This window comes from Hoplias malabaricus, chromosome 1 (genome assembly GCF_029633855.1).
Source record: "Hoplias malabaricus isolate fHopMal1 chromosome 1, fHopMal1.hap1, whole genome shotgun sequence".
Lineage (NCBI taxonomy): Eukaryota > Metazoa > Chordata > Actinopteri > Characiformes > Erythrinidae > Hoplias > Hoplias malabaricus.
This window is the reverse complement of record NC_089800.1, coordinates 39,647,446-39,673,589: the sequence shown is the minus strand read 5'-3', so window position 1 is coordinate 39,673,589 and position 26,144 is coordinate 39,647,446. Positions and strand designations below refer to the sequence as shown.

The following is a 26,144-nucleotide window of genomic DNA, read 5'->3' as shown; positions in this document are numbered from 1 at the left end:
AGTAATTAAACAGTTTAGAACAGGCAGGAAGAAAACAACTGCTATATGTTTATGCACTAATCGTACATTTAAACTTTATGGTTCTATAAGTGTTCTTTTGTAAAGAAAATGGTTCTATATAGAACCTTGAACACTTGAAGAACCTTCGCATGATTAAAGAGTTCTTTGCATCATGACAGTGTTCATCAGATTGATGGAGAATGTGCTACAGATGGTTCTACACAGCATCTTGTAGAAATGGCTTCTGTAGAGCACCATCGACGGTTCCACTATTGTTACAAGCTAAACATTGTAATAATAGAAGAACACTTTTTGTGCCGTATTAAACCCTTTCTAAATGTAGCTGTGTAGAACCATCTACAGCACATTCTCCATCAGTCAGACAAACTCTTTAATAATGCAAATAAACCTTTAGTCATGCAAAAGATCCTTCAAGTGTTTAGGGTTTTATATAGAACCCCCCCCTCCCCCAGGGCGGGGCTGTCCCCAGACCCCAGAATTCCCTATGTCTGGGTCTGGGAACTGCCCATCCTGCTGCCTCAACACAGAGGCCCCCACACCCACACCCACTGGCTTTGAAGCATCTGCTGCCAGTGAAGTGAATAGCTCCTTAGATTCACAGTGTCCCCCACGCACTAGAGAGTAATTAATATTGCGACTGTTTTTTGTGTATACATCTATCACATTTTTCATAACTGTTATGTAAAATAAATTAAATATAAACATTAATAAATATTATTAGTTTTCAATTAATATATAGGCTGTATGTGGTTCTCAATATTTTTATTATATTATATATTTTATTATAATAATAATTTATTCATTCATTGTCTGTAACGCTTATCCATTTCAGGGTCTCAGTGGGTCGGGAGCCTACATGGATTCACTGGGCGCAGGGCACGAACACACCCTGGAGGGGACGTCTGTTCTTCACAGTGCAACACACACACATTCACTCACACACTCACACCTACGGACAATTTTGAGTTGCCAATACACCTACCAACGTGTTTTTGGACTGTGGGAGGAAACCGGAGCCCCCGGAGGAAACCCATGCAGATACGTGGAGAACACACCAAACTCTTCACAAATAGTCAGATCGGGACTTGAAACCAAAACCTCCAGGTCCCTGGAGCTGTGTGACTGTGACACTACCTGCTTCACCACCATGCTGCCCTTATAAATATAATAATATCTAATACATATAAATATAATGAATGTAGATTATTTTTTGTTGATTAAATTGATCATTATCATTTTTAACACAATGCAACAGAGAGAAAAGTGTAGGAGAATGTTTAAATTCATTTCCAGTTATGTGTTACTCAAAAATGTTTAAAAATATTTGTATACTTAATAAAATAGATGTTAAATAATAATGCTAAAGTAGTATGTCGCGGTTGTGTAGGGACGAGAAGGTGGATGAAAGTGCAAGTAATTTATTTAAAACAAATAAAAACTGAAACAACACAAAAACACAAACTAGAACAAAGTTAACCAAAACAAACATATGACAATGTGGGAGAAGCAAACTGTCATGACATAACAGAAAGCTGACAGTCGCGGAACACAGTAAATAGTCCTTTTAATGTCGTTATCCAAAAGGGTAATCACAAGGCAGGCAAAGTTCAAAAACAGGAGCAAACAGTACCTCAGAGGATGGACAAAAATCGTAGTCAAAAACAGGCAGAGTTCGATAACCAAAGAATACAAACAGTACCAAAAGGGACAAGGCTGGAGACGTAAATCGGGAACACAGGCAGGAAGTAGGCAACAGGAAACCGTCAGACAAAGTACAAGGGAACGCGTTGTATGCATGGGAGAACCAAAGCAATACTCGACAGGGAACAGTTCACTGAAAGGGGTATATATAGGGAGACAAACAGGTGTGTGTAATTAGAATTCTGGTGAGGGAGACCGGCGGGTAGTCATGTGACTGACAGGTGCATTCTGGGAATTTGAGTCCTGAGATGTAGGCGTGACACAAACACTCACACACCCATATACACATCTGCATGAAGGATCAGACTAAGGAATACTGAAGACAACGGGCTATATATACACAGGAACACACATAAAAACACCTGGGAAGGATAACCAGAGGGCAGAACCACAAAGGAGGCACAGACTGGAAACACTAATCAAAAGGCAGGGCAAAGGCAGAGATGGAAACAGAATGAAGCAGGAGCTGGAGAAGCACAACACAGACACAGCAAAAACATGAAACAGGGCAGAGCGTGACATTATAGTACACTTATATTCTTTAGGACAGATGTCCAAGCTTTAGGTCATTTTTGTTTACCTCTGATTGTCGAGAGAATGTTTTTTTATACTTTACAGGTTTCTCATAGACAACATACAGTCCAGGATCCAAAATATAATATGCACCTCCTCCTCCTCTTATGAAAGAGCATGAAGATGGTGAAGATGGTGTGAAACTATATAAAGCAGACATAATGAAAGTGGAGAAATAACAGAACTTGAACAGAGCAGTTCATTTTCATTTAAAGGAACAGGCCCTCAAACCAGTCATTCTGAGCAGGTTTGTTCAGAGCAAAGCATGTCACAGATATTTCATTAAGGTAATGGTATTAACTTGAATAAAAAGTGTGTAACATGAATGGATGTGTGGCCAAAACTTAGAAAGGTACAGCAATAAAATGGACTCTGATTTAATGCAAAAGGATTTTTATTGCTTTAAAGACAAATAAAATGAGCAATGATGACCACATTTCAACAGATACTCATACATTTTAAATACATACATCTACATGTCCTACTTTTCTCAAAGCAAATTAACCTGTATGGATTGAAGGAAAAGTCCAGGCGCCATGTGTGTGGATGCACCGAGGCATCTCTGGACGGAGGAAATCATTAAAAGTCAGGCCAAACTTGGATGCCATTCGCACTTTCCCCTGGTCTCCAGTGGGAAACTATCACAAAGTGTCCCTCATCCAAGCATTGCTTCACTGTGTGCTGGAGGACTGTGATTGTTTGGAAAACGAGACTTTTTAGATATGTAGAGAAGGATATAAAATAAAAACTGACAGGTTATATAACAGCTGCTGCAGATGCATTTCGCCTGGAGCCAAATGCTTAGCCCACTGCAGGACAGAGAGCAGCTGCTTCTTAACTATGCACCTCCTTAGAGCCAGAAGATTTTCCGTCATACACAAGTTTTTACACAAACCCCGATAAATTACAAGCTTTGCAAATGTCCACTCATGAAGACAAATGATCCAATACCTGTGCATTTTTCATCTCAAGACAGCAGCATCTGAAACAATTCATTTTGATTTCTGAAAAGTATAAACTTAAAAAAAATAATAAATAGCTTTGTAAGGAAGCTCTTATAAAATAACAAAGATAGCACAGTCCTTCACTGAAGGAATAATATGCCCTGGCTTATGTGTTACACTAAATGTCTGATACATGTAATATACACGAACGAAACAGTCACTCAAAGCCATTTTATAATCCATTAGCTGAAGGTGTTAACCATTTTTCTGGGTGGGCACATTTAAAGAGGGTTAATCGGGAGTTTGGTAATGATGAAAATGTACCATGTCTTAACTACAGTACTGAGACCACCCTTCAGTTATGTAATTTCTGGTTAAACTGGCCTTTAAATCAGATATTCAAAATAAGATAACTCACCTGCATAAGGAAGGAAAATGCCAAAGGAGAAGATTACACAAACTGGAGCTTATAGACCAAATATAATCTCTGTCCAAAGAAAAACATGCATTAAAAAAAGAGTAGGAAATAACCTTCAAAGGAGGTTAATGTAAAACAAAAACAAAACAAAACAAACCATTTTATTACAAGTGTATTTTGGAGCATTTCTATTGGGCCATTCATCATGAATTTATGATCATGTAAAAGACAGCTGTCGTGTTCAAATAATGTAATAAACTAATAATCAACAACAATGGAGATAAATGTTTTTTTGGACAATGACAATATACAGAATATGGGACTAAATGTATGAATACAAGAAATGGTAGACCACTATCACATAAATATTACTTTGAACTTGTATCTATGATGGGCAACAGAAAATCGAACTTCACAGAAAATCCACAGATATATCTGTCCATTAACTCTCTGTGAGAACACAACTCAAAGCTATTCATTCATTCATTATCTGTAAGCGCTTATCCAGTTCAGGGTCAGGGTGGGTCCAGAGCCTACCTGGAATCATTGGGTGCAAGGCAGGAATACACACTGCCCAGTCCTTTACAGGGCAAAACACACACACTCACACCTACGGACACTTTTGAGTCGCCAATCCACCTACCAACGTGTGATTTTGGACTGCGGGAGGAAACCGGAGCACCCGGAGAAAACCCACGGGGACACAGGGAGAACACACCACACTCCTTACAGACAGTCACCTGGAGGAAACCCACGCAGACACAGGGAGAACACATCAACTCTTCACAGACAGTCACCCGGAGGAAACCCACGCAGACACAGGGAGAACACCCCAACTCCTCACAGACAGTCACCCGGAGCGGGACTTGAACCCACAACCTCCATGTCCCTGGATCTGTGTGATTGCGACACTACCTGCTGTGCCACCGTGCTGCCCCTCAAAGCTATTGGTTTGTCAAGAAATATTAACTAAGATAAAGAATAAGAGTAAAAATGAATCGAATCTGTTGGTGTTTTATCAGTAGCCTGACCAAATCAGAGCCCAAACTTCAAAATCACTGAATCTGTTTTGATTACTTCAAACATGTGAAGCAGAAAATGCAACCAAGTGTTAACTTTTTTCCAGAAGTACACCTGCGCTTTTATTTCAAAACTGAAGCTAAGGCTGTAAGCAAAGTCGTCAGGAGTATTGTGTTATAAAGTGAGGAATTATTCAGTCCACTGTCCATTGCTTAGTAACAAAGAAACTTGTAATGCTTCCTGGTCCACCATCAGTTTAATTAGTAAACTATGATGTTTAATAAAAATTCAGAGTGCATTGTGGGAGACTGCAGTGTCCTCAACATCACACTCAAATTCAACAATTCAATACAATTTGAACACTCATAAGTGCCCTAAAAACTAAATATTGATTTATTGTGAACACAGCCTCTGATTCTAGTACACCTGTTGGTACGCATACTTTGTTTTCTCCCTTTTCCCCCTGTTCTCCAATGGTCAGGACCACCACAGAGCAGGTATGACTTGGATGATGGATCATTGGCAGAACTGCAGTGACACTGACGTGGTGGTGGTGTGTTAGTGTGCACTGGTACAAGTGGATCAGACACAGCAGTGCCACTCAAGATTTTCAGTGTCACTGCTGGACTGAAAATAGTAAACCTACCAAAAATATCCCGCCAACAGCTTCCTGTGAGTGGCATTCTGTGTCCACTGCTGAAGGACTAGAGGACGACTAGCACAAACTGTGCAGCAACAAGTGAGCTACTGATTTTACATCTACAAGGTGGACCAATGAGGTAGGTGTGTCTAACAGAGTCAACAGTAAGTGGACACAGCTGTGAGCAGCATTGCTGTGTCTGAGCTACTGGTACAAGGCAACAAACATTAACATCACCACAATGTCAGTGTCACTGCAGTGCTGAGAATGATCCATTACCCAAATTATACCTGCTCTGTTGGAGTACTGTGGGGGTCCTGACCATTGAAGAACAGAGAGAAAGGAACCAAATAAAGTATGCAGAGCCAAAAAGAGACTACAGTCTGTAATTGTAGAACTAGAACTACAAAGAGCCTCTGTCTGGTCAGTGGAGCTGAGAAAACGGACTGTGAGGGTAGAAAAAAGGAGGTGGATATAGTCGATTGGTGTCTCTTTCACTCTCTCTCTCTCTTTCTCATATATATATATATATATATATATATATATATATATATATATATATATATATAAACCAAATAAAATAAAGAGTGATTTCTGATTTCAAACTGTATATAATAATGTCAATAGCTAAAAAACAGTAAATATTTATTAACTGCTTCAAAGAAACATACTGACACTGCTGTCCATTTCATTTTCATAATTTTAGAGAAAGCTACAGTCGTATTATGGATTATTGCATGTTTACTTCTGTGTACAATAAAAACATTTGTTGTGGACAAACAACCTACTGTATGAGTTTTTAGGTGGTTAGAAATGCATATGAACAACAGTTGCATTTGAATACATCTGAATAGCTTTAGAAATTCATTATAGTGCTAGTGGTAAGCGGACATATTTAACACTGAAATATTCTGTTTTTCCATAACAAAAAGCAGGCGATACAGTAAATAAAACACATTGTCTCTTAAGAGCTACCAAAAATGAGAAAGATCATGATGTTTCATAAATTTTAACCACATGTAGAACTGATATGTAACACATAAAAATAATCAAAAGCACCTTCGCCCAATAATAGGAAATATGCTAATAAGCAGGAAGATCCATATACAGCAATAAATCGCTCTAGTCTTTATGGATAAATGTTTGTATCAAAGAATTGAATGCAGTATACTCTTGTCGGAAGGCTGTAGACCAAATATTGAAACACTGCAGTGAGGATTTGAAGGCGTTAAGAGTTGGTTACTACTCCAACCACAGAGAACAAAATGACACTGCTGCAAAGTCCAGTACTGGGAGGCTTTACACCCCTCTAGCCCACACTTGACATAGAGCATAAAGACCTATGGCTTATCCCATTCTTTTGGTCAATACTTTGTGTGTGCAGTTAGTGTGTGTTTGTGTGTGCAGTTAAATACCTTTTAGTAATGGGTGCACTTTAATGTTGCAGAAACAACAAATTGGAAGAGGTTTCAACTTTTGGCAATATAATGTACTACTTAGAATACTACTACTAAGAATAGGCAGTGACAAATTCACATGGGGGAAATGGCAAGGAGTGGCAACAGTACAGTAATACCTGGAAATGAAAATAAAAAAATGTATGGAAACTATATTATAAAAAGATTGTCTGGCTTATATTCAACAGTTTCACTGCATGGAAAAAAGGAAAGGTACTGATAAACATAAGATATCTTTGTTGAGGTAGATCATTACAGGGAAAAAAAAGTTGTGGTCATAAATAAATGTGGGAAACAGCACTCAGAAACATTAAACTTCACTCAAACTGGCCAAAGACTGGTCACTCAGTTCAGTTTAGTCCTTCAAACTAAACCTAAGCTTCAGCTTTACTTTAAAGCTCTGTCTAGGTGTTTGTTAGTTCAGGTACCACTTTACAATAAGAATAACCTCATAAAATGTTCATGGATGACCAAAAGTGTTTTTTATTTGTTACTGATTAGGTACTAATCAAATTACAAGTTATAAGTAGGTATATCTAAGCCAATGTGTTATACTGCATTAAGAGAATGACAATTTTGACTAGAATGGCATTAATATATTTTCATACTTTGGCCCTGTGATCCATCCATAGAGAAGATTTAGATTCTCTGCAGAAGGTCTCTAAGGGGAGACGGCTATCTTCCTTTTAAAAAATATAACCAGGGCAAGCAAGAGAAACTTTGTTTAGTGAATGTAAACAAAACCATGTCAAAGAAGCTACCTTTTATAGACACAGATTAGAGTATATTTTACTAACTGTCCTGTAATTTATCCTCAACCTGTCCATTTTTACAGAGAGGGACTGCGTCTAAATCTGAAAAACAAAAAAACAAACAAAAAAACAGTGGGACTTGGCAATGCTATAACCAAAACAACACAAATTTCTGTGTGAAGGCATGTATTAATATGTAAACTCAACTGGTACACACCATTATAATGTTGTGTGTAATAAAAGTTTCAATTTTTATTATTAAAAGTGAAAGTCATTGTTTTGTCTTTTCACAAAATGGACTGTTTAACTAGGCCATCTAGCAGTCGACAGGACTGAAACTTTGCATATTTTTTTTATTTCACACTATTGGGAGGATAAAAGGTGTATTCATGTTACACAGAGCTCACTGCATAAAGTAGCAGAGGCAGCAACTCAGTGTTTCTTTAGTGTCTTTTGTCTCTCTAAATGTCTTTGTAGTGTAACTGTATGTAGGAATTAATGAGTGTAGCTTTTGTGCATCTGTATTTCAGTTTATTGTAATGGCAAAAATGAATAATTAGTTTAAGTAACATTCCATAAACTGCTGAAGTTGATGGCTCAGGGTGTTAGGATGAAGGTCATGTTTATAGGTCTATATACCATTATATTAAATAGGATACCCAATACCGTAATATCAATTAAGAGCAAATAAAACAATTGCAATATCATCTTACACACTTAGTTATACATTATGCTAATAAAATTAATATTAATTTTAAGGTGTTTAACTTCGTAATCCCTTGATAAACTTAGTCTCATTGTAAAGTGGTATCATGGTTCATTTTACAGTATCTAGTCGTTTGGTTACAGTCTGCAAAATCCTATTTAATAACTATTATTGACACACTCATAAACATTTTATAAGTGTATGATTAATATAAAGTGTTATCGTAGTTAATTCTACAACATTAATTCATTTTGCTTAGAAGTGCATAGATTTCTGTGCCCACCCTAATATTACTAATTAATTACTTCTTATAGGGCAGGTGGTAACTTTTATTCAATCCTTTATAATCCAAAATTCATAAATTATATATAAGCGTAGGCTTATTGAAAAGCAGTGTCATAGGTAATTCTACCATATCTACTCATTTGGCCATGGCCTCTTGAAGAAGTTTTAGCACTCTTGATACATACACTCTCCAGAGACTGGCATGGGTTGTTTGGAAGGGTCACACTTTCCTTCTTCAACAGCCTTCCCAGTGTAATCAATACAGAGGGCATTGCGTCTGCGCTCTCCCCGACCACAGCTTTTTGAACATGAAGACCATGGGCCTATTTGCCATATGGGGCAGGGCAGGTCTGCACAAGGCCTGATATCTGTGTGCTTGAGGTGTCTGTCACAGTAGTTTGAGAAGAAACCAGCATTATCCTTACACTCCACACTTCTCCTGGACCATCCTGAACCACATGTTTTAGAGCACTCTGACCACTCTCCTAACACCCAGTGTGGAACACCGAAAGGATGAATCATGTGGACAGACGTGTTCTTCTCTTTGGGCTTACTAAAAGAAACGCCTTTAGGAATGAAGAATGTGTACTTGACCTTGGGCGGGTTTGCCTCTCCAGCAGTGGAAAGGAGCTGTATACTGATAGCTTCCTGAAGTCGACGGAAACTCTGGATCCTCTCCAAAGTGGAGGCTGAGCCACTGTACTTGAGCACAGCTCCACGAACAGGAATGTCCTGCTCTACAGTGGACACCGAGAAGTTCCCGTTCAGAATATACTCGCCATTTTCTCGTTTCACAGCAAGATAATTTCCATCATGTTTAACACCTCCATGGCTACGCTGCTTGATGTCAATGTTGGTGGCTCCAATTGGGATTGTTACAATATCACTGTATCCTTGCCTGAAAATAGAAGACCATAAATTAACAGACTGACCCTTAATCGTCAAAAATTTGAGCACCAAAATGACATGCAGACTACTTGAACTCTGCTATGACTGTGTGTCTGTATGTTTTGTTATTACTAATATTAATGATATTCATAATAATTTAGGTGATTTTATTACAAATCAAGCACTTCTTAAAGTTGCTTATATATTATGCTCAAAATCTAGTTTTGAAAGGCTAGTCCTAAAATCTGATTGCCTGAACCGCATTTGTAGTCCTTGTAAAATATATGATACACACACCTACGACCACCTCACATCTAACTTTCATATTAATGTGCCACTGTTTTAAACAAAGTCAGTTTTATTCAGTTCTTTCAGAAACAAAACATCGCTAGAGATTTATGGGTTGAGGGTATTGGCTGGACTTTCAGCAACACTGACGGGAGGCAGGCTACAGGCCCCTAAAACAGGTCTAACAACATCAGTGCCCCAAAGAGCGTGATATCAGGACAAAAATATAGTGCTAGATATTGTTCTGATAAGTTAATGATACACAGCCTCCTGAGCTTAAGGCTTAAAACAAAAAGTCCAAGAAGAGCCCTTACTTCAATTTCTCCTTTACATTAAGAAAGAGGTCAAATATCTATCCATTTCTATTCAACTAAAAACCTTGAATACACAGATTTTGTTGTTCATCCTTTGTTGTGACTACGCCACATTAATTATAGTTAAATGTTCATCCTCATGTTGCCCAGCAACAGTACACAGTGTTAACAGACTACACTGTGTGGTGGAGAAGTGGTTTTCTGTTCATTATTTCTTGTAAATAAATACATTTATGAATTGAATATTGATGTATTTTAATATATATAACATCTGATTTCTCTTGTCCCCACTTTAGTCATGACCAGTTCCAACCATTAAGTTACTCTCACCAAATCACACTATGCTACCAATCTGGTGCTTCCACCAAGGCATGTGTAATTGCTGCTAAACATACAACGGTGGCCAGCTCAACACACTTGGATAACTGCCCAAATCTGTTACCAGGGCAGACACTGAGCCATCCAACTCTCCTAAAGGAAGTGAAGCTGGTTAAAAGCTCATGGATCCATCATCCATGGGTTCGATTCCCGCTCCGGGTGACTGTCTGTGAGGAGTTGGTGTGTTCTCCCCGTGTCCGCGTGGGTTTCCTCCGGGTGCTCCGGTTTCCTCCCACAGTCCAAAAACACACGTTGGTAGGTGGATTGGCAACTCAAAAGTGTCCGTAGGTGTGAATGTGTGTGTGTCTGTGTTGCCCTGTGAAGGACTGGCGCCCCCTCCAGGGTGTATTCCTGCCTTGCGCCCAATGATTCCAGGTAGGCTCTGGACTCCCGCGACCCTAATTGGATAAGCGGTTACAGATAATGGATGGATGGATGGTTCCATCATCTCTCAATGACAGGACCAATGCTTAGTGTGTTTTACTACTTGGGAGACCTCACATCTCATGCCTAATGATCAAATTTGCCTTTTATTCACAATACTGATCACAACTACAAGCATTAAACAAGGACAACATTTATTATTTAGTCTTACATCACTTTGTTGTATGATCCAGATATCTTCCTGCAGCTAAGTCCATCTCCGCCACATACGCCACACTTGTCCACCTTCTTGTTAGACCCAATCACCAGGTCACATCCAGCTTTGATGCACTGGCCCTGAACACAGATTGAGGTGGTATCTGGACCACATGTTGTTCCATCAGTCACCTGGAATAAATGATATGTATTTGAAACATTCAATAGCTCAAAAAATGTAGTCAGCATGATAATAATGATGAAGAGAATTTAATACTGGGTAATGTCCACCATTATCATTACCTCTATAATATACATTTAAGAAAAAAAAGTTATTCAGCTGGACAAAATATCTGATGCTGTGTTAGGTGAATTACTTCTCTCACATCATTAGGAAACTGTTTATACTTGACTTTATTAAATTTGGAATAAATATGATATTTTATTTTGTTTTATGATAAATATTCTATACGATTATATACTGATTGAACCGGGCTTGAACGGATTTAGTTGATGTTTGTGTGAGGTGTGTTTACCTTGGCTTCAAACACTCTGAATTCACTGCTCCCTCTTGCCCTGCAAAAGAGTTTACACCTGTCCCGTGGTGAAACTCCAGCATATTTGGGTATCCACTGCTTGATGTTTCCATGAACATCAAAATGACTGGGACTGTTGTATTTTTCACACTGTTCTTCTCGGAAACTCTTTCCTGTAATCAGTAAACCCGGAGAAAACTATTATTGCTCAAAAGTTGCTCATTTGATGGCTCTAAAATTCAAAAGTACAAGTAGTTTTAACCCAGAAGTAGACATAAGATATTTTTGATCTGATTAAAATGATAATAATATTTTATAACATTACAACTGAGAAGGTTCTTGTAGGAGAATGGTTCTTGATTTTAAGCATAAGTTTTTTATCTGAGATCTCAGCTGAGTGTGAGACTTTACCTGGATCTCAACTAATATTCAAGAAGAGATGTGGGATCCCGGAACTATTCTCTCAGGAGAAATACCTGAACAGCTAAAGTGTCCTTTGTGTTTTCATCTGAACAGAGATACTAAACAGTGGAGATTTTTACTCTACTATTGGACTAGATTATTTATTTTATGATGAGCTGTGGTGTTAGGGGCAGGGTAGGCACATGTTATGCTTAAAAATATATTAACCAAATATTTTGGCAAAAAGACTTATATATTGAAGCATTTATATACATTGATTACTTTGATAATAAACATTGTGCATTCCTAGACTAAAGCAATTACATGTGCAAGACTTCTCTAGGATCAGGATTCTGCTGTGCACAGTGTGACATACCATGGCCGTTTCCACAGCTCTGTGTATTGCAGGAACGGTACTGGACCCTCTGTCCCTCACAGTATTTCCCCCCATTCTGAGGAGCTGGAGTATCACACTCTCTATAAGAGAACATTATTCCTCCTCCACATGATCTAGAACACTGCTGCCATGGCCCCCACTCTCCCCAGCCTCCATCCAAAGATACCTGCACCCACAAAACACACATAATCCTCAACAGTTAAACCATTTTTCAGACGCAAATTGTAAAGTTGTGTTTTCACAGTTGATGGATTGACTGAAACATGTATATATTTATTCAGGAACAAGACTAGACCTTGATTTTGTTCTGTCTCTCAAAAATAAAACAGTTTAGCAATGTTGAAGTTTTGATGGTCTGCCAGGTCATGCATGGGAATCATTTATTGACTTTATTTATTTATTGATTGCAAGTGGACTTTCTTATATGTAATGACTTCTTAAATATATTCTGATAAATGCACTGCTCAAAAAATAAAGGGAAAACTTAAACAACACAATGTAAGTCCAAGTCAATCACACTTCTGTGAAATCAATCTGTCCGTTTAGGAAGCAACACTGACTGTAAATCAATTTTACCTGCTGTTGTGCAAATAGAACAGACAACAGGTAGAAATTAGAGGAATTAGCAAGACAACCCCCTATAAAAGAGTGGTTCTACAGGTCGTGACCACAGACCATTTCTCTGTTCTCATCTTTTCTGGCTGATGTTTTATCACTTTTGTATTTTGTCAGTGCTGTCACCCCTAGAGGTCGCATGAGGCAGTGTCTACAAGCCAGAGACGTTGCTCAGGTAGTGCAGCTCATCCAGGAAGGTACATCAATGCGAGCTGTGGCAAGAAGGTTTGCTGTGTCTGTCAGCACAGTGTCCAGAGCATGGAGGAGATACCAGGAGACAGGTCAGTACACCAGGAGACGTGGAGGGGGACATAGAAGGGCAACAACGCAGCAGCAGGACCGCTATCTCCTCCTTTGTGCAAGAAGGAACAGGAGGAGCACTGCCAGAGCCCTGAAAAATGACCTCCAGCAGGCCACTAATATCCATGTTTCTGTGCAAACTGTCAGAAACAGACTCCATAAGTCTGGATAAGAGCAGGTTCACACTGAGCACATGTGACAGAGTCTGGAGACGCGATGGAGAACCTTCTGCTTGCAACATTCTGCCTGCAACATTCTCCAGCATGACTGGTTTGGCACTCTGTCAATAATGGCGTGGGGAGGCATTTCTTTGGAGGGCCGCACAGCCCTCCATGTGCTAGCCAGTGGTACCCTGACTGCCATTAGGTACAGGGATGATATCCTCAGACGCACTGTGAGACCATATGCTGGTGCAATGGGCCCTAGGTTCCTTCTGATGCATGACAATGCTAGGCCTCATGTGTCAGCAGTTCCTGCATGATGAAGGCATTGATGCTATGAACTGCCCCTTCCCCAGACCTGAATCCAATCAAGCAGATCTGGGACACCAAGAACATCCAACGCCTTATCAGAACCATGCCCAGGCATTGTAGAGAAGTCATACGGCACGTGGAGGCCACACACACACACACTACTGAGCCTCATTTTGACTTGTCAGGAGGAATTTCCACTGAAGCTGGATCAGCCTGCAATTTGATTTTCCGCTTTTATTTTGAGTATTATTCAAAATCCAGACCTCCATGGGATAATAATTTTGATTTACATTTATCATTTTTATTTTGTTGCCAATGCATTCCACTATGTAATGAATACAGATTTTCAACTGGAATATTTCATTCATTGAGATCTTGGATGTGTAATTTAAGTGTTCCATTTATTTTTTTGAGCAGTTTATATATTTATTTGTTTGTTTTGTTCAATTATTTTATTTATTTATTTATTTTTACCTTAGGCATCATGACCTCCTCAGTAGCAGTGCAGACCCCATTAAGGCAACTCCTGTTAGGGCCACACTGTGTGCCATCTGCCCATGGCAGGCTCCCATTTCTACTGCTGCACACAGATTGGTCATTCTGCTGGCACCACAGCTGGCGGCACACCTCAACAGCAGCTGAGCTGTTATGGCAGTGTGAGTAGCCCTCCCCAAACACCTGCTGACATTGTTGGTCTAGACTATAAATCTGACCAGGCAACTCAGCTGGCAAGAGCAGAGTCTTGTCTGGAGCATCCAGTAAACAGTCTCCTGAGAATGAGGGGGAGTTTAGAGAAAAAGGAAAGAGCAAGGGGGAGACAGACAGAGACAGAGAGAATGAGAGAGAGAGAGAGAGAGAGGGAGAGAGAGCAGTAAATCTAGCAGGCCATGTATTGTGCAACAGTAGGAACATTTGGCTACACTGGCTGACATTTAGGGAAACCTGCAGGAATGCACATCTGGGAGAGTGAGTGAATATTGAGGAGAAATCCAAATGAGCACCAGGGCCACGTGGGGGACATGGGCCTTGGCCCACCATGAATGCTACAGTAAGTGGAAAGGGAAAAAAATTACAGCAATACTACAGAGACAGAATGGGAGATCTGGAATAGTCACTGAGTGACCCAAAGAAAGGAACTCAATGAATCACCAGTTGCTAATAGATCTACAACCGTTTGGTTATTTTTAAATTTCTGCTTTTATTTCCGATACAGCCCTCTTAAGGCAAGGAGGAAATCCCTCATACATGTAGACTGTTTCTCAGGACACATCCAGCAAACATGCTTGTGCTATAACTGTAAAGCAACTTTCAGAATATATGGGTTGAACCGTAGTGTGGTTAGTAGTGTGTAGGTGGGTAACACCCCCGCCCTCCTTGTGTCAGGCTGGGATTTGATTTCTGACCCAGGCAACCAACGCACTCTAGTAACTCTATAAAAGTCATTGGGCAAGACTCATGACTAGTGCTGACCGATATGACTGCAAATCAATATCACAATTAACTTGACATTTTTACCTCAAATTATTATTAATGAACTAATATTAAAGCTGAGATCTTTTTTCCTAGTGTTGTGGGGAGCTTGTCAGTCTCTAATTTGTATTTATTTTTATTTTTTTTGAGACATTCACTGTTCAAATTTGGTGATGAAATTGTGCTTTCAGTGTTGAAACAAACTAAGGGGATTAACTTTGTCAATATTTCCATTTAATTTCTTCATGTTCAGTGTCATATTCACTTAAGTCAAAATATGTCATGACAGATGCAGCTTGTTTCTTTGTCCCAAGCTGCTTGAGACTGGATTGAGCAGAATCACGTTATTACATGTGTTGTAGTATGGTTTTAAGGGGACAGTACATGAACAAATTGTAGGGGGGCACATAAAACTGCTAACAAAAAAAAGGGATGAACAGAATTAAAATAAAATAAAATCCAAATAATAAATATAGGCAATATTATGAAAATTAGACGTTCTGAATGTCGATTTCAGTTCATTAGAGAACACACCAAACTAGGGCTTGAACCCACAACCTCCAGGTCCCTGGAGCTGTGTGACCATGACACTACCTGCTGCACTACCCTGCCGCCCTACATTCACGTAAATGTGTATTATAATTAAACATTTAAAATTTCTCCAGATAAGTGTGTCAGTTAAATGCAGTGAATGTAAATTAAAATGAATTTACATGAGAATAAGGGGGAAAAAATCACAATAACCCTCCAGAGAGAGTTGTCCAGTAGATACAAGTACCAAGTACATACCATAACCATTGTGGAAGAATTCATTTATGTAGAAAGCACTGCATGGAGACCAGGGAGACGTTTTCCTGAAACCATTGAACACAGAAGCCATAATGTAGCCCTCATCCATGTGTTCAATGTGCCCCTCACAGTTCTTGGAGTCATCATGAGGCATGCTCAAGACATGGCCTACATAGCAAAAATAACATTAGTGCATTCAGCTAGGGATGGAAAAAACTGAAAATATCTACCTATGAAAAATACCTACTACTGTAGCTATGATAAATTTAATTAGAAAATTACTCAAGAGGAAATGAAATAATTATAGAAATATATAGAAAATTACATATATTTTATTTAATGATTAATGAAGTGATAAAGAGGCAGTAAAAATTTCGATAGGTGTTTAAGCTGCTAAAGCTCATTAATTTTTTCAGTGAATGTTCACATTAATTTGGGAATGTAGAGCTCCCACCAAACATGAAACTGTGAACTATAATAACACAGTGAGTGTTTGTCTCTGACAGCATGATAAAATCTGTCATTCTGGTTTTGTGCTGCATCTTAAATGAAGAGCAGGGAATTAGGAAAAGAACCGCAGACTAGACTGAGTTGCTCCAATCACAGCACTTTAACATGTTTATGTGAAAGCACAAAAAGAAGTTAAAAGAAAACCACAATGAGCATGGAGAAATAAGAGTACTGATTATATGTGACAAAAATGGAATGGAGAAGAAGGAAAAACAACTGAAAATGACCCAAAAAACCAGAGCTTCTTCTCAATTCTTAATCCTGGACTCTCGTGTTGAACTGAGCGGTGGCACCTTCTCATTTAAAGGAACAGGTGCTGAAACCAGCCATTCTAAACAACATAAAGAGTTGTGTTGCTTGATCCTTGTGGTAATTTGACCCAAGCATACCTCAAATGTTTCATTAAGACCAGGGGGTATATAATATGTGCTCTTTAACAATGAACGTGATCTTCCTTTAGCTCTATTAGCTTTATATAGGCTAGCCTTCTAGTAAATGTTCCATTACCTCTTAGCATATATGTATTAGCTTAGAAATTTAAGATGGCTTTAATTCATTCATTCATTTCCTGTTACTGCTTCATTCAGTTCAGAGCATTATCTACATGTGTTTTTGAACTGTGGGAGAAAACCCAGGCACCCAGAACAAACCCATGCAGACACAGGGAGAACACACCAAACTCCTCAAAGGCAGTCACACACACAGTGACCCACAACCCCAGGACCCTGGAGTTGTATGATAGCGACACTGTGATGCCAACCGCTTAAGTACAACATATAAAATGACACGCAAGAAATGAAACAAAATGTGTTCCTGCCTTGCGCCAAATGATTCCAGGTAGGCTCTGGACCCACCGTGACGCTGAACTGGATAAGTGGTTACAGATAATGAATGAATAAATGAATGTGTACACTTTCAAGGTAATGTATTGAGAACATTAGCTGAATAAATTAATGAAAGCAATAAAATAAGATTATCACTGAAAACCTACAGAATGTTTCAAGTTATGTAAATTTAGTCATCTTTCCCAGAGGAAAGAGAATTACCAATTGGTTGCTCTGTAATGGCTTAGGAGACCTAATGGTGATTCTCCTTGAGACAAAAAAGAAACAATGGAGAGATATATAACAGGAGAGATATATAAATAAGAGGTAAATGAGAGTGTAGGGTTTAGTTCATCTGGCAAATCGGAGCAGAGTTTGTGATTTTACTGAGATCTCCACAGAAACTCCAGAAGAAAGTTGAGAATACTGAGGTCTTAGACACAAGAGACATGAGGAGCAGGAGACTTATGCTAAATTCTCCTTTAACTATTACATCTCTTTGCTATCTAGGAGAAACTACTGAGACATTAAAGGAGAACACCTATGATTGGGGAGAAATGCTGTTCTCTCTGGTTTGTTTATGTCCAGAGTCTCAGCATCTTTTAAGCTGGAACGGGGTGTTTGAGAGAAAAAATGACTGCTGTTTGCACATGGTTGAAACCAGTGGCGGATGCTGGTCTTTCTAGGAGGGGAAGCTCAATTTCGGCCTACATCATAAAATGTGTCGGTTTATTTATACGTAAATCCTACCCTCCAATCCTTTTTAAGAAAATGATCTGTAACCCTGTCGTACCAACAAGGGACTTTTCCAGGACTTTTCCAAGGACTTGACTAGTGTCCTCTCAATGGCCAGCAGAGCTAGGCTGCTTAAACGGCCTTGGCCCATGTGAAGTGTGTCCGCCTGTGCTCCCACGGATCTTTACACCAAAGGATCGCTGATTCACTCATTTCGCTGTCAATCAAAAAGGGATTCAGCCTCAGACAGATCATCCAATCATCATGCAGAAGCTGAGCGTCCGGGCCAGCCGAGGCCAGCCCACTGCCCCATAGACCCCCAGAGACGCTGAGCGTCCGAGACAAAGTCCAGCATTTATCCAATGACTTGTCTCATTTTGCTGCACTTTGCTGCTTCGCTATTGAACTCTGTGGATGCTCAGCGTCCAAACAGTTTAAAGCACTGTGAGGCTGCGGGAATGATTGAGAGGAAAGCCGCATCTTTACCAGTGACAAGAAGCTGATTCTGAACAGAAGTTGAGCACGTTGTAGTGCATATTTATTCAGTGACATGTACACACAACAGTATATATTTGATCACTTATTTGATCACAGTCTTAGAGCAATCGCTGCTGGCTGAAATTGATTCACTGTTTTAATTACCACAGAAAATCATTTGTAACTGAAGTAGTTTAGTTTTATAGCACTTTTTGTAATGCAGCTAGTTGTCTCCCAAATTTGCAGACATTCCACCTTAAGTAATCCAAAACAGTAAAAATAAGTCAATATTACCCACCTATGGAGCAGAATTAGAGCAATATCCTCATTTCAGTTCATGCTCTTCACCACTTGGGAGTTCTCTCCGTTGTATAAAAATTTCAGATGACGTTTCTCTGCCATGAGCAGATAGAGCAAGAAAGCCTAGCATAGTGGATTGAGACAACCCTGTCTCACACCTACTTGTGATATAGTCACATATATAGAAGACTGCAATTCGTGACATATTCGCATATTTTCAACATTTTATGCAACTATATTACAATTATCAGTGTATGGGTAATTACCCATTGAGACTGGTTTGATTGAGAGTGTGGTGTTTCACCCATTTACTGACACGGGGCTTCGTAAGAACACTAGACTGGTTTTGATCACGCAAACAGTCTAGAAAGCAGCAAATGGTGAGGATACATGCTCAGAATTTTATAAAATATAATTTTTTAATAGATATATACACTTTGTAGCTGCTATTTAACATTAGGTTTCTCTTTATGGTATGTTTGCACTTTCTTTCTCACTGCTGCAGGCTTGAATATTTGTGAGATACTAGTGATGCTAATCATGAACATTCATTCATTCATTCATTATCTGTAACCGCTTATCCAATTCAGGTTCGCGGTGGGTCCAGAGCCTACCTGGAATCATTGGGCGCAAGGCAGGAATACACCCTGGAGGGGGCGCCAGTCCTTCACAGGGCAACACAGACACACACACACATTCACTCACACCTATGGACACTTTTGAGTCGCCAATCCACCTGCAATGTGTGTTTTTGGACTGTGGGAGGAAACCGGAGCACCCGGAGGAAACCCACGGGGAGAACACACCAACTCCTCACAGACAGTCACCCGGAGCGTAAACTGAACTCACAACCTCCAGGCCTCTGGAGCTGTGTGACTGTGACACTACCTGCTGCGCCACCGTGCCGCCTAATGATGAACAAGGGACTTTTATTTTTTAAATCATGGCAGGGGAATTTACACACTTTTGCATGAGGAACCCCCACCCCCCCATGGCTGACAGCTTTGGTGCATTTGTGTGTCTTGTTTGCTGATGATTTGTAATTATTAAGCACCTTTGTGCAAACGAAGAGCTTCAATATACATAGAATTGATTATAATGATGAGCACATATTGTGGATATACACACCCAGTTCATGGGCCATTGTGAAGGCTGCCTGCAGTCCATTATCTTCAATGACAGAGCAGCTTCTTTTATGGTCACACATGGTACCTACGTCAGCAACACCCAGTGTGTCACAGCTCTTCTGACCACAGATATCCTTGAAGGCAATAGAAACAAGAAGAGAATCTTTAAAAGACTTTCCATTCTCCTCGTAACTAAGAGGGAGCAACATTTTTGGTCAGTGTTTCCACAATAAAGTGAAGCAAATAAATACTTTTGGCAAAGAGCAAGTGATAGTGTCTAACAATGTGGTATCTGAAAGTCCTAACAACATGCATCAAATCTTTTCCACACCTTGCCCAGCCCTCAGTTTCCACAAAGTCACATAGGATCATTATCTACAAGACTAAAATATCAAGAATTCTTATACATCTGATCCTCATGTGGTCAAATGTAAATTATTAAGATATTTTAATCCCTCAATACAAACACATTTTTGTATATAAAACTCGAAAAAACAGTTCATTCTTCATTTTTATATACTTTTTTAGCACTTAAATATAAATATAGTAGAAAAATTTTGTCCAAATTGACTAAAATCAATTTTTGTTTAAAAATGACTTAACACGTGAAAGGAGATACAAGGACTTGAAAGGACACAAGCACAGCATTTGTCACACGAGCATCACTGATATTTTAGTAACAGGAAGGCCGTTATTCATGTGAATTCAAAATATATTCAATATCCTATCTATTAGGAGCCCTTGAGAGTAACTTAGACTTGTGGGTAATAGTGGGTGTGTTTTGATAAATGCCATTAAATGTGACATATTATGTTAAATACAACATTTCATGTAAAACTGTCTAATAAAGGACACAGGGCTTTTCTTGAAAATATACACCTTAAATTTATATTACAGTATTCATTCAGTCATTAATTGTCTGTAACAGCTTATCCAGTACAGGGTCGTGGTGGGTCCGGAGCCTACCCGGAATCAATGAGTGCAAGGCAGGAACACACGCCAGTCCTTCACAGGCCGACACACACACTCACACCTATAGACACTTTTGAGTCACCAATCCACCTACCAACATCTTTTTGGACCATGGAATGAAACCAGAACACCTGGACGTAAGGAGAGCACACCAAACTCCTCACGGACAGTCACTTGAACCCACAAGCTCCAGGTCCCTGGAGCTGTGTGGCTGTGACACTACCTGCTGTGCCACTATGCCGCCTATGTTACAGTATTAAAATGGTGTATTTGTAAAGAGTTATTTACATGTGGTTTCAATTATTGCAATTAAGGAGCAGCAAATACTTGGGCAGAGCAAATCTTAGGTGAATAATTATATAGAAGCAAACTTCAGACACCAAAAATTCAGTGGCAACTTACATTATTGCAGTAATCTGCTACATTTTGTGACGGGGAATGTACATTATATTAAATTCTTTCATGCAAATAGAAATGTTGGTCCTTCTAAAAGTCTCTCAGAAGATATATCTCAAATAGCTCCCTGCTTAGTACACTAAGGAATTGTGGACATGTGGCTAAACCCCAAATGGTTCTTTTTTAGATGTACTCTTAACTTTTTAGATTCAGAAACCAGTGTTTTAAGCATTGTGTAATGGGGTATGCTTGGTTCATAGAGCTGTTTTAGATGAAACACGAGAAAATAAACCTGCATATTTAGTTCTCAAAGCTCTGCAGATTGAACATACACCAGCACACAAAAGTGAATTTTAAAAGTCACTGCATTTTGGCATATTTTGGAACACAAATAATAGATAGCAAAAGATTTGATGAATATTGTTTCCTTAGCATTAGAAACCAAAAGTTCTGGAAGTGACCACTCAGTCAGTCAATAATTCCAAGAGGTTTAGGGGCAATTAAAGGTAGTCACACAAAAAATCTGAAATTGTCCTTAATATTAGGATAGGATATAATTTGGATTCTACACTTAAAATGTCACATAAAATATGAGTCAGATTTTGTATACTTTGGTCCATTAGACAATTAGTGCAGCAGTTGCATACAGAAGTGTTTTTCCTCATCCAACATACAGCACTACATAGGGAGCAGGAAGCCATTTGACACAAAGAGTAAAATAACTTTCCATCACCTGATCAAACCCCAAGCCTAAATTATCACACACGTGTCTCAGGCCATGAGGCCTGAATTGTGTCCATGATTGTCTATTTTTAGGACGGTCACTTGAGGTAAGAGGAAAATTGACTAAATGGCATTGAGTTCAGCAGAGTGGGCTCTCCCCTTACCTCTCTAGTGAATAACACAGCAGTGTCATAATGCTCTGGATGTCCCTGACTGGATGGATTGAACAGCTGCTGCCAGGAGCAGAAATTCCGTAGCGCCACACCCCCATTGCTGGAAATGGAAGGCCCAAAATCTTCATTTTCCACAATCAACACCTTCACCACCACAAGGCTCAAAGAGTTCTTAATGCTGGGATGTTTGTATATCTGAGCCGCCACTGACACCAAAGTCAAGATGTAGTGCTGTGCGAAAGAAGAAAATCATACACATTACATTTTGACACTGAAGTCATAACAATGGACTACTAAATCAATGCCCTGGAGAACATTAGCATTACAGTGTGTTAGAAACAGCAATCACATAACCAAGAGACAATTATATTGAGAGTAAATGATTGATGTTACCTGTTGTGGTACAAACGACAAAATACGATCCACAGGTTACATTACTGACCTACTCAGTACTTACTCCTCAGGAACATTCATAATTTAAGAAACAAACAAGTAGTTATCAAACTACACTTGAAATCTTCTCTAGAATCAGAGACGGCATACTGAAACAGAGCCTAAAAATTGGTTGCCTTGCACAAATAACAGCTGTGTGGACCAATGACAAAATCTGATATTTTTTGTTTATATCTTCAGACACCAATATATTTGTAAAATTTGTATTAAATCAGTATTAAAAATTATTCAGCACATTCATTCATCTTCTGTAAACTCTTCAGCCTGTTTAGTGATTCCTACCTGGAATCACTGGGCAAAAAGGAATACACCCTGGTTGGAGTATCAGTCCATTGCAGTGCATCATACACTCACCCAGTCACTCAAATCCGTGGACTCTTTTGTATATCCAATCCATTTACCAACATGTGTTTTTGGACTAGGGGATGAAACCACACAGACACTGGAAAAACACATCAACCCCCTAACAAACAGTCACCCAAGGTAGGGATTGATTTCACAACTCTATATTGCACTTGTTTTATTATTGCATGGTGTCCTTGTGTCTCTTGAAAGGCGATTTTTCAAATAATGTGTATTATTATTATTATTATTATTATCCAAAGGTGGTCACTCCAGAAAATTTAGTGTCATTGTTACTTAGCCTGCACTTGATACTACAGTGGATTTGATGAAATTAAGCGCATGTGTAGCTGCTCCAGTGTTTCATTTCGTTTTCAAGCTGTGTGTGTGCAATTTAACATCTATTTTAATTACATGTTTGGGATATAGTATTTTGGTACCGAAAAACGACTTGCCTTTACGTCGTCCCCGTAGAACTTGACCATGGAGGCATCCGCGACCACGAGCGTTTCAATAAACCTTGGGGAAGATACAAAGCGCTTGTGTCTGGGGGTCACACTGCTGACTGCTCTCTCTCTATCTGTAGTATCTGATAATGCATCATGACTATGATCTGCACCCCCTGTACCCTCTGTAAATGTACTTGGGCTGTCCTTTGTGCCCACTCTCACTCTGTCCTGTCTAAATGTACTCTGGTTATCATCTGCACCCCCTGTATCATCTGTATATATACCCTGACTATCATCTGTACCCCCCGTTTCTTCTCCTCCATCTCTAAACAAACTGTCTCTATCCTCTGTAACAGAACACAGTCCTGCGTAATGTCCTTCCTCTGCGCCTTCTAGAAGAATCTTGGCAACAGTTCTCCTCCTGATGATATGTGTTTGTTGAGTGGAGTTGCCGGAGTTGAAGTTTTTGGGTTCAATATGAAACTCTTCTCCACCTGAAATAAAAGCCCCCAGCATGCCGTGACAGAGGCTAACGGCCACCACGGAGTCCGCGCTGAAGTCCACGGTGCCTGTGAAGAAGCACCCTCGGTGTTCGTTAAACACCTGTCTCCTCGCTCTTTCTCGCTTCGGGTTAAACGTGGTTTTAATTCGATACACCTTCATAGAAGGCGATAGAAAGCTGCTGTCCGGGCTCAAACTGAGCGTAAAGTTCCTGCCGAAAGCCGTGAGTCTGAAGCGTGGATGTTCCTCGCTCCTTTTCATCACCCGTCCATTCAGACGAACCGGTACGGTCTCCTCCTCCATTTTAAACGGCTGAGAGAAACTGAACCTCAGCACACAACCAACCAGCAGCGCCAAAACAAAACACGAGCACATTTTATCTGAACACATATGGACTTGATGGCAATTTAAAAAAAAAACAATTTTGGTTTATTAGTTATTACTGTTTTAAACAGCGTGTAGCTTTGGTTTGAAAGAAAAATCCACACCAACGTTCATTATATAGCTCGCGCCTTCATCTATATACCGTCTCACTAGCGCTTCGTCCTCAGGTTCAGCTCAAGTTTTATTCTCAGTGTTCTCTCTGAGCCATTCGCTCTCCGACTGCCTGTGGACCGAATGGCTTTGGTATTTATACTTTCAGCTTCCTCTCACACACAACTCAGAGGCTATTTTTGATATTCAGCGTTGATGTTCTCTCCTCCCACTCACATTTCACAAAACAAAAACGCCCAGAACAGGCTACTCCAATGGAAACTGTGGGCTTTTCCCCAATAACAGCCCAAGTTTTATCTATACAATGGCTTTTAAGCCTTTATTATTATTCTATCATGACACTGTTCACCAGATGTGAGTGGAAGCGTGCACAGTGAAACACAAGTGTCACTAAAATGCACTAAAATTACAGCATGAGGAAGAGTCAGGCGACTAAGGTTGAAAATTTGCTCTAACAAGATGTTCAAGCTCAGTGAGTCTGAAAACGAATATACGAATTAATACCACCTATTTTAGATTAATGTTTGACACCATCTAACATTGTTTACAACAAACATGTTTTATCTAAATCTGTTACAAACTTATATGAATTAAGAATGAAACACTTAAAATGTGAACTACACAAATATATGAGAAAACGAAAGTTTACTTTTTTTCACATATAAGTATATATAACAGCATTATATTGTCCTTTAAAATATTTGAGAAATAAAACTTTTCAAACGAATATATTGTAAACATGGGATTAAACGGAACTTTAAAAACATTGTTCTGTGGTTCCTGAAAGTTCTTCAAAATATTTTCAGCTCATAACACCAAATTATGCATAATATAATATATGCATATATATATAATATATGGGAATGTATTTTTATACATGAATTGACTTTTGCTATTTTTCTTAGGACAACAGTAAAACCCGAGGAAGTTTTTCACTGAATTCACAGATTTCGGTCTAAATCATTAAAGAAAGCCTGTAACACACCTTCATCTCCAAGAGGTGGTGATGTGGGGATGTGCAGTTGCCATTCTCCACAACTTTGAGCTCAGTGATTTAGTTCAGGTGGTGTCAAAAGCTTTAGCCTTCTTCTGTTAAATGCATTTGGTTGATTTAGAAGGTTTTTGTAAGGATCAACAAATGAGCACAACATAATTCAAATCACGGAATTTAATATTTACCTTTACGTTAATAATTTGAATAACCAACCAATCCATGTTTGATACGTCAAACACCAGGGGGCGAAATGAACTAAAAAATACACCAAGCACCTGTCTTTAAAACGTATGTATTAGCCTTTGGAGTAAAACACGCTTTTATGTATGTATGTTTTATAACTAATTTAGAGATGCCAGATTTGCCAGATCAACATTTTTGCAAAGGCTACCCCAATCACATTATGCTAACAGTTTATAAGGGTGAAGGTAAATATATGCTCCTCTGAGAAACACCTACATGTTCTTTTGTAACTACTCAGGATTAGAACAATGTGCTTAATATCCATATCTGTATAGTCATCTATGACTATGTGCATGTGATGAGGGAAGATGGAGGGCCATCCTAGCTGACAAGAGAGAATGAGGCCAGTGGTGCTCGGGTTAGGGCCAGTTCTTAAACCACCTCACCAGTGTTTTGAAGAGTTCAGTTCAATTTATCATAAAACACAGCGGGATACAGCCATATGAAATGTATTCATTTATTTTCCTGACTTTGTGGAATGTTT

At 39.2% G+C, this 26,144-nt stretch overlaps 1 protein-coding gene across 1 annotated transcript; it reads right to left on the bottom strand.

Moving 5' to 3' along the window:
* Positions 1–5,937: 5,937 nt before the first annotated feature.
* LOC136703713 (A disintegrin and metalloproteinase with thrombospondin motifs 8) lies at positions 5,938–24,473 on the bottom strand. Its single transcript, XM_066678075.1, has 10 exons — positions 23,434–24,473; positions 22,175–22,414; positions 19,921–20,053; positions 15,947–16,114; positions 14,162–14,457; positions 12,279–12,465; positions 11,501–11,673; positions 10,981–11,156; positions 8,703–9,415; positions 5,938–7,628 (listed from the first exon to the last, which is right to left on the bottom strand). Exons 1-10 carry the CDS (start codon positions 24,316–24,318, stop codon positions 7,567–7,569), a joined length of 3,033 nt encoding a protein of 1,010 aa, XP_066534172.1. The 5' UTR covers positions 24,319–24,473; the 3' UTR covers positions 5,938–7,566.
* Positions 24,474–26,144: the final 1,671 nt, after the last annotated feature.

Coding starts and splice junctions, on each gene's coding strand:
- LOC136703713 (XM_066678075.1), bottom strand. CDS start 24,318: ATGTGTTCAGATAAAATGTGCTCGTGTTTTGTTTTGGCGCTGCTGGTT. Junction 12,466..14,161: donor AGGAGGTCATGATGCCTAAG/GTAAAAATAAAT, acceptor TTGTGGGTGCAG/GTATCTTTGGATGGAGGCTG. Junction 11,674..12,278: donor GAGCTGTGGAAACGGCCATG/GTATGTCACACT, acceptor TACTGATTACAG/GAAAGAGTTTCCGAGAAGAA.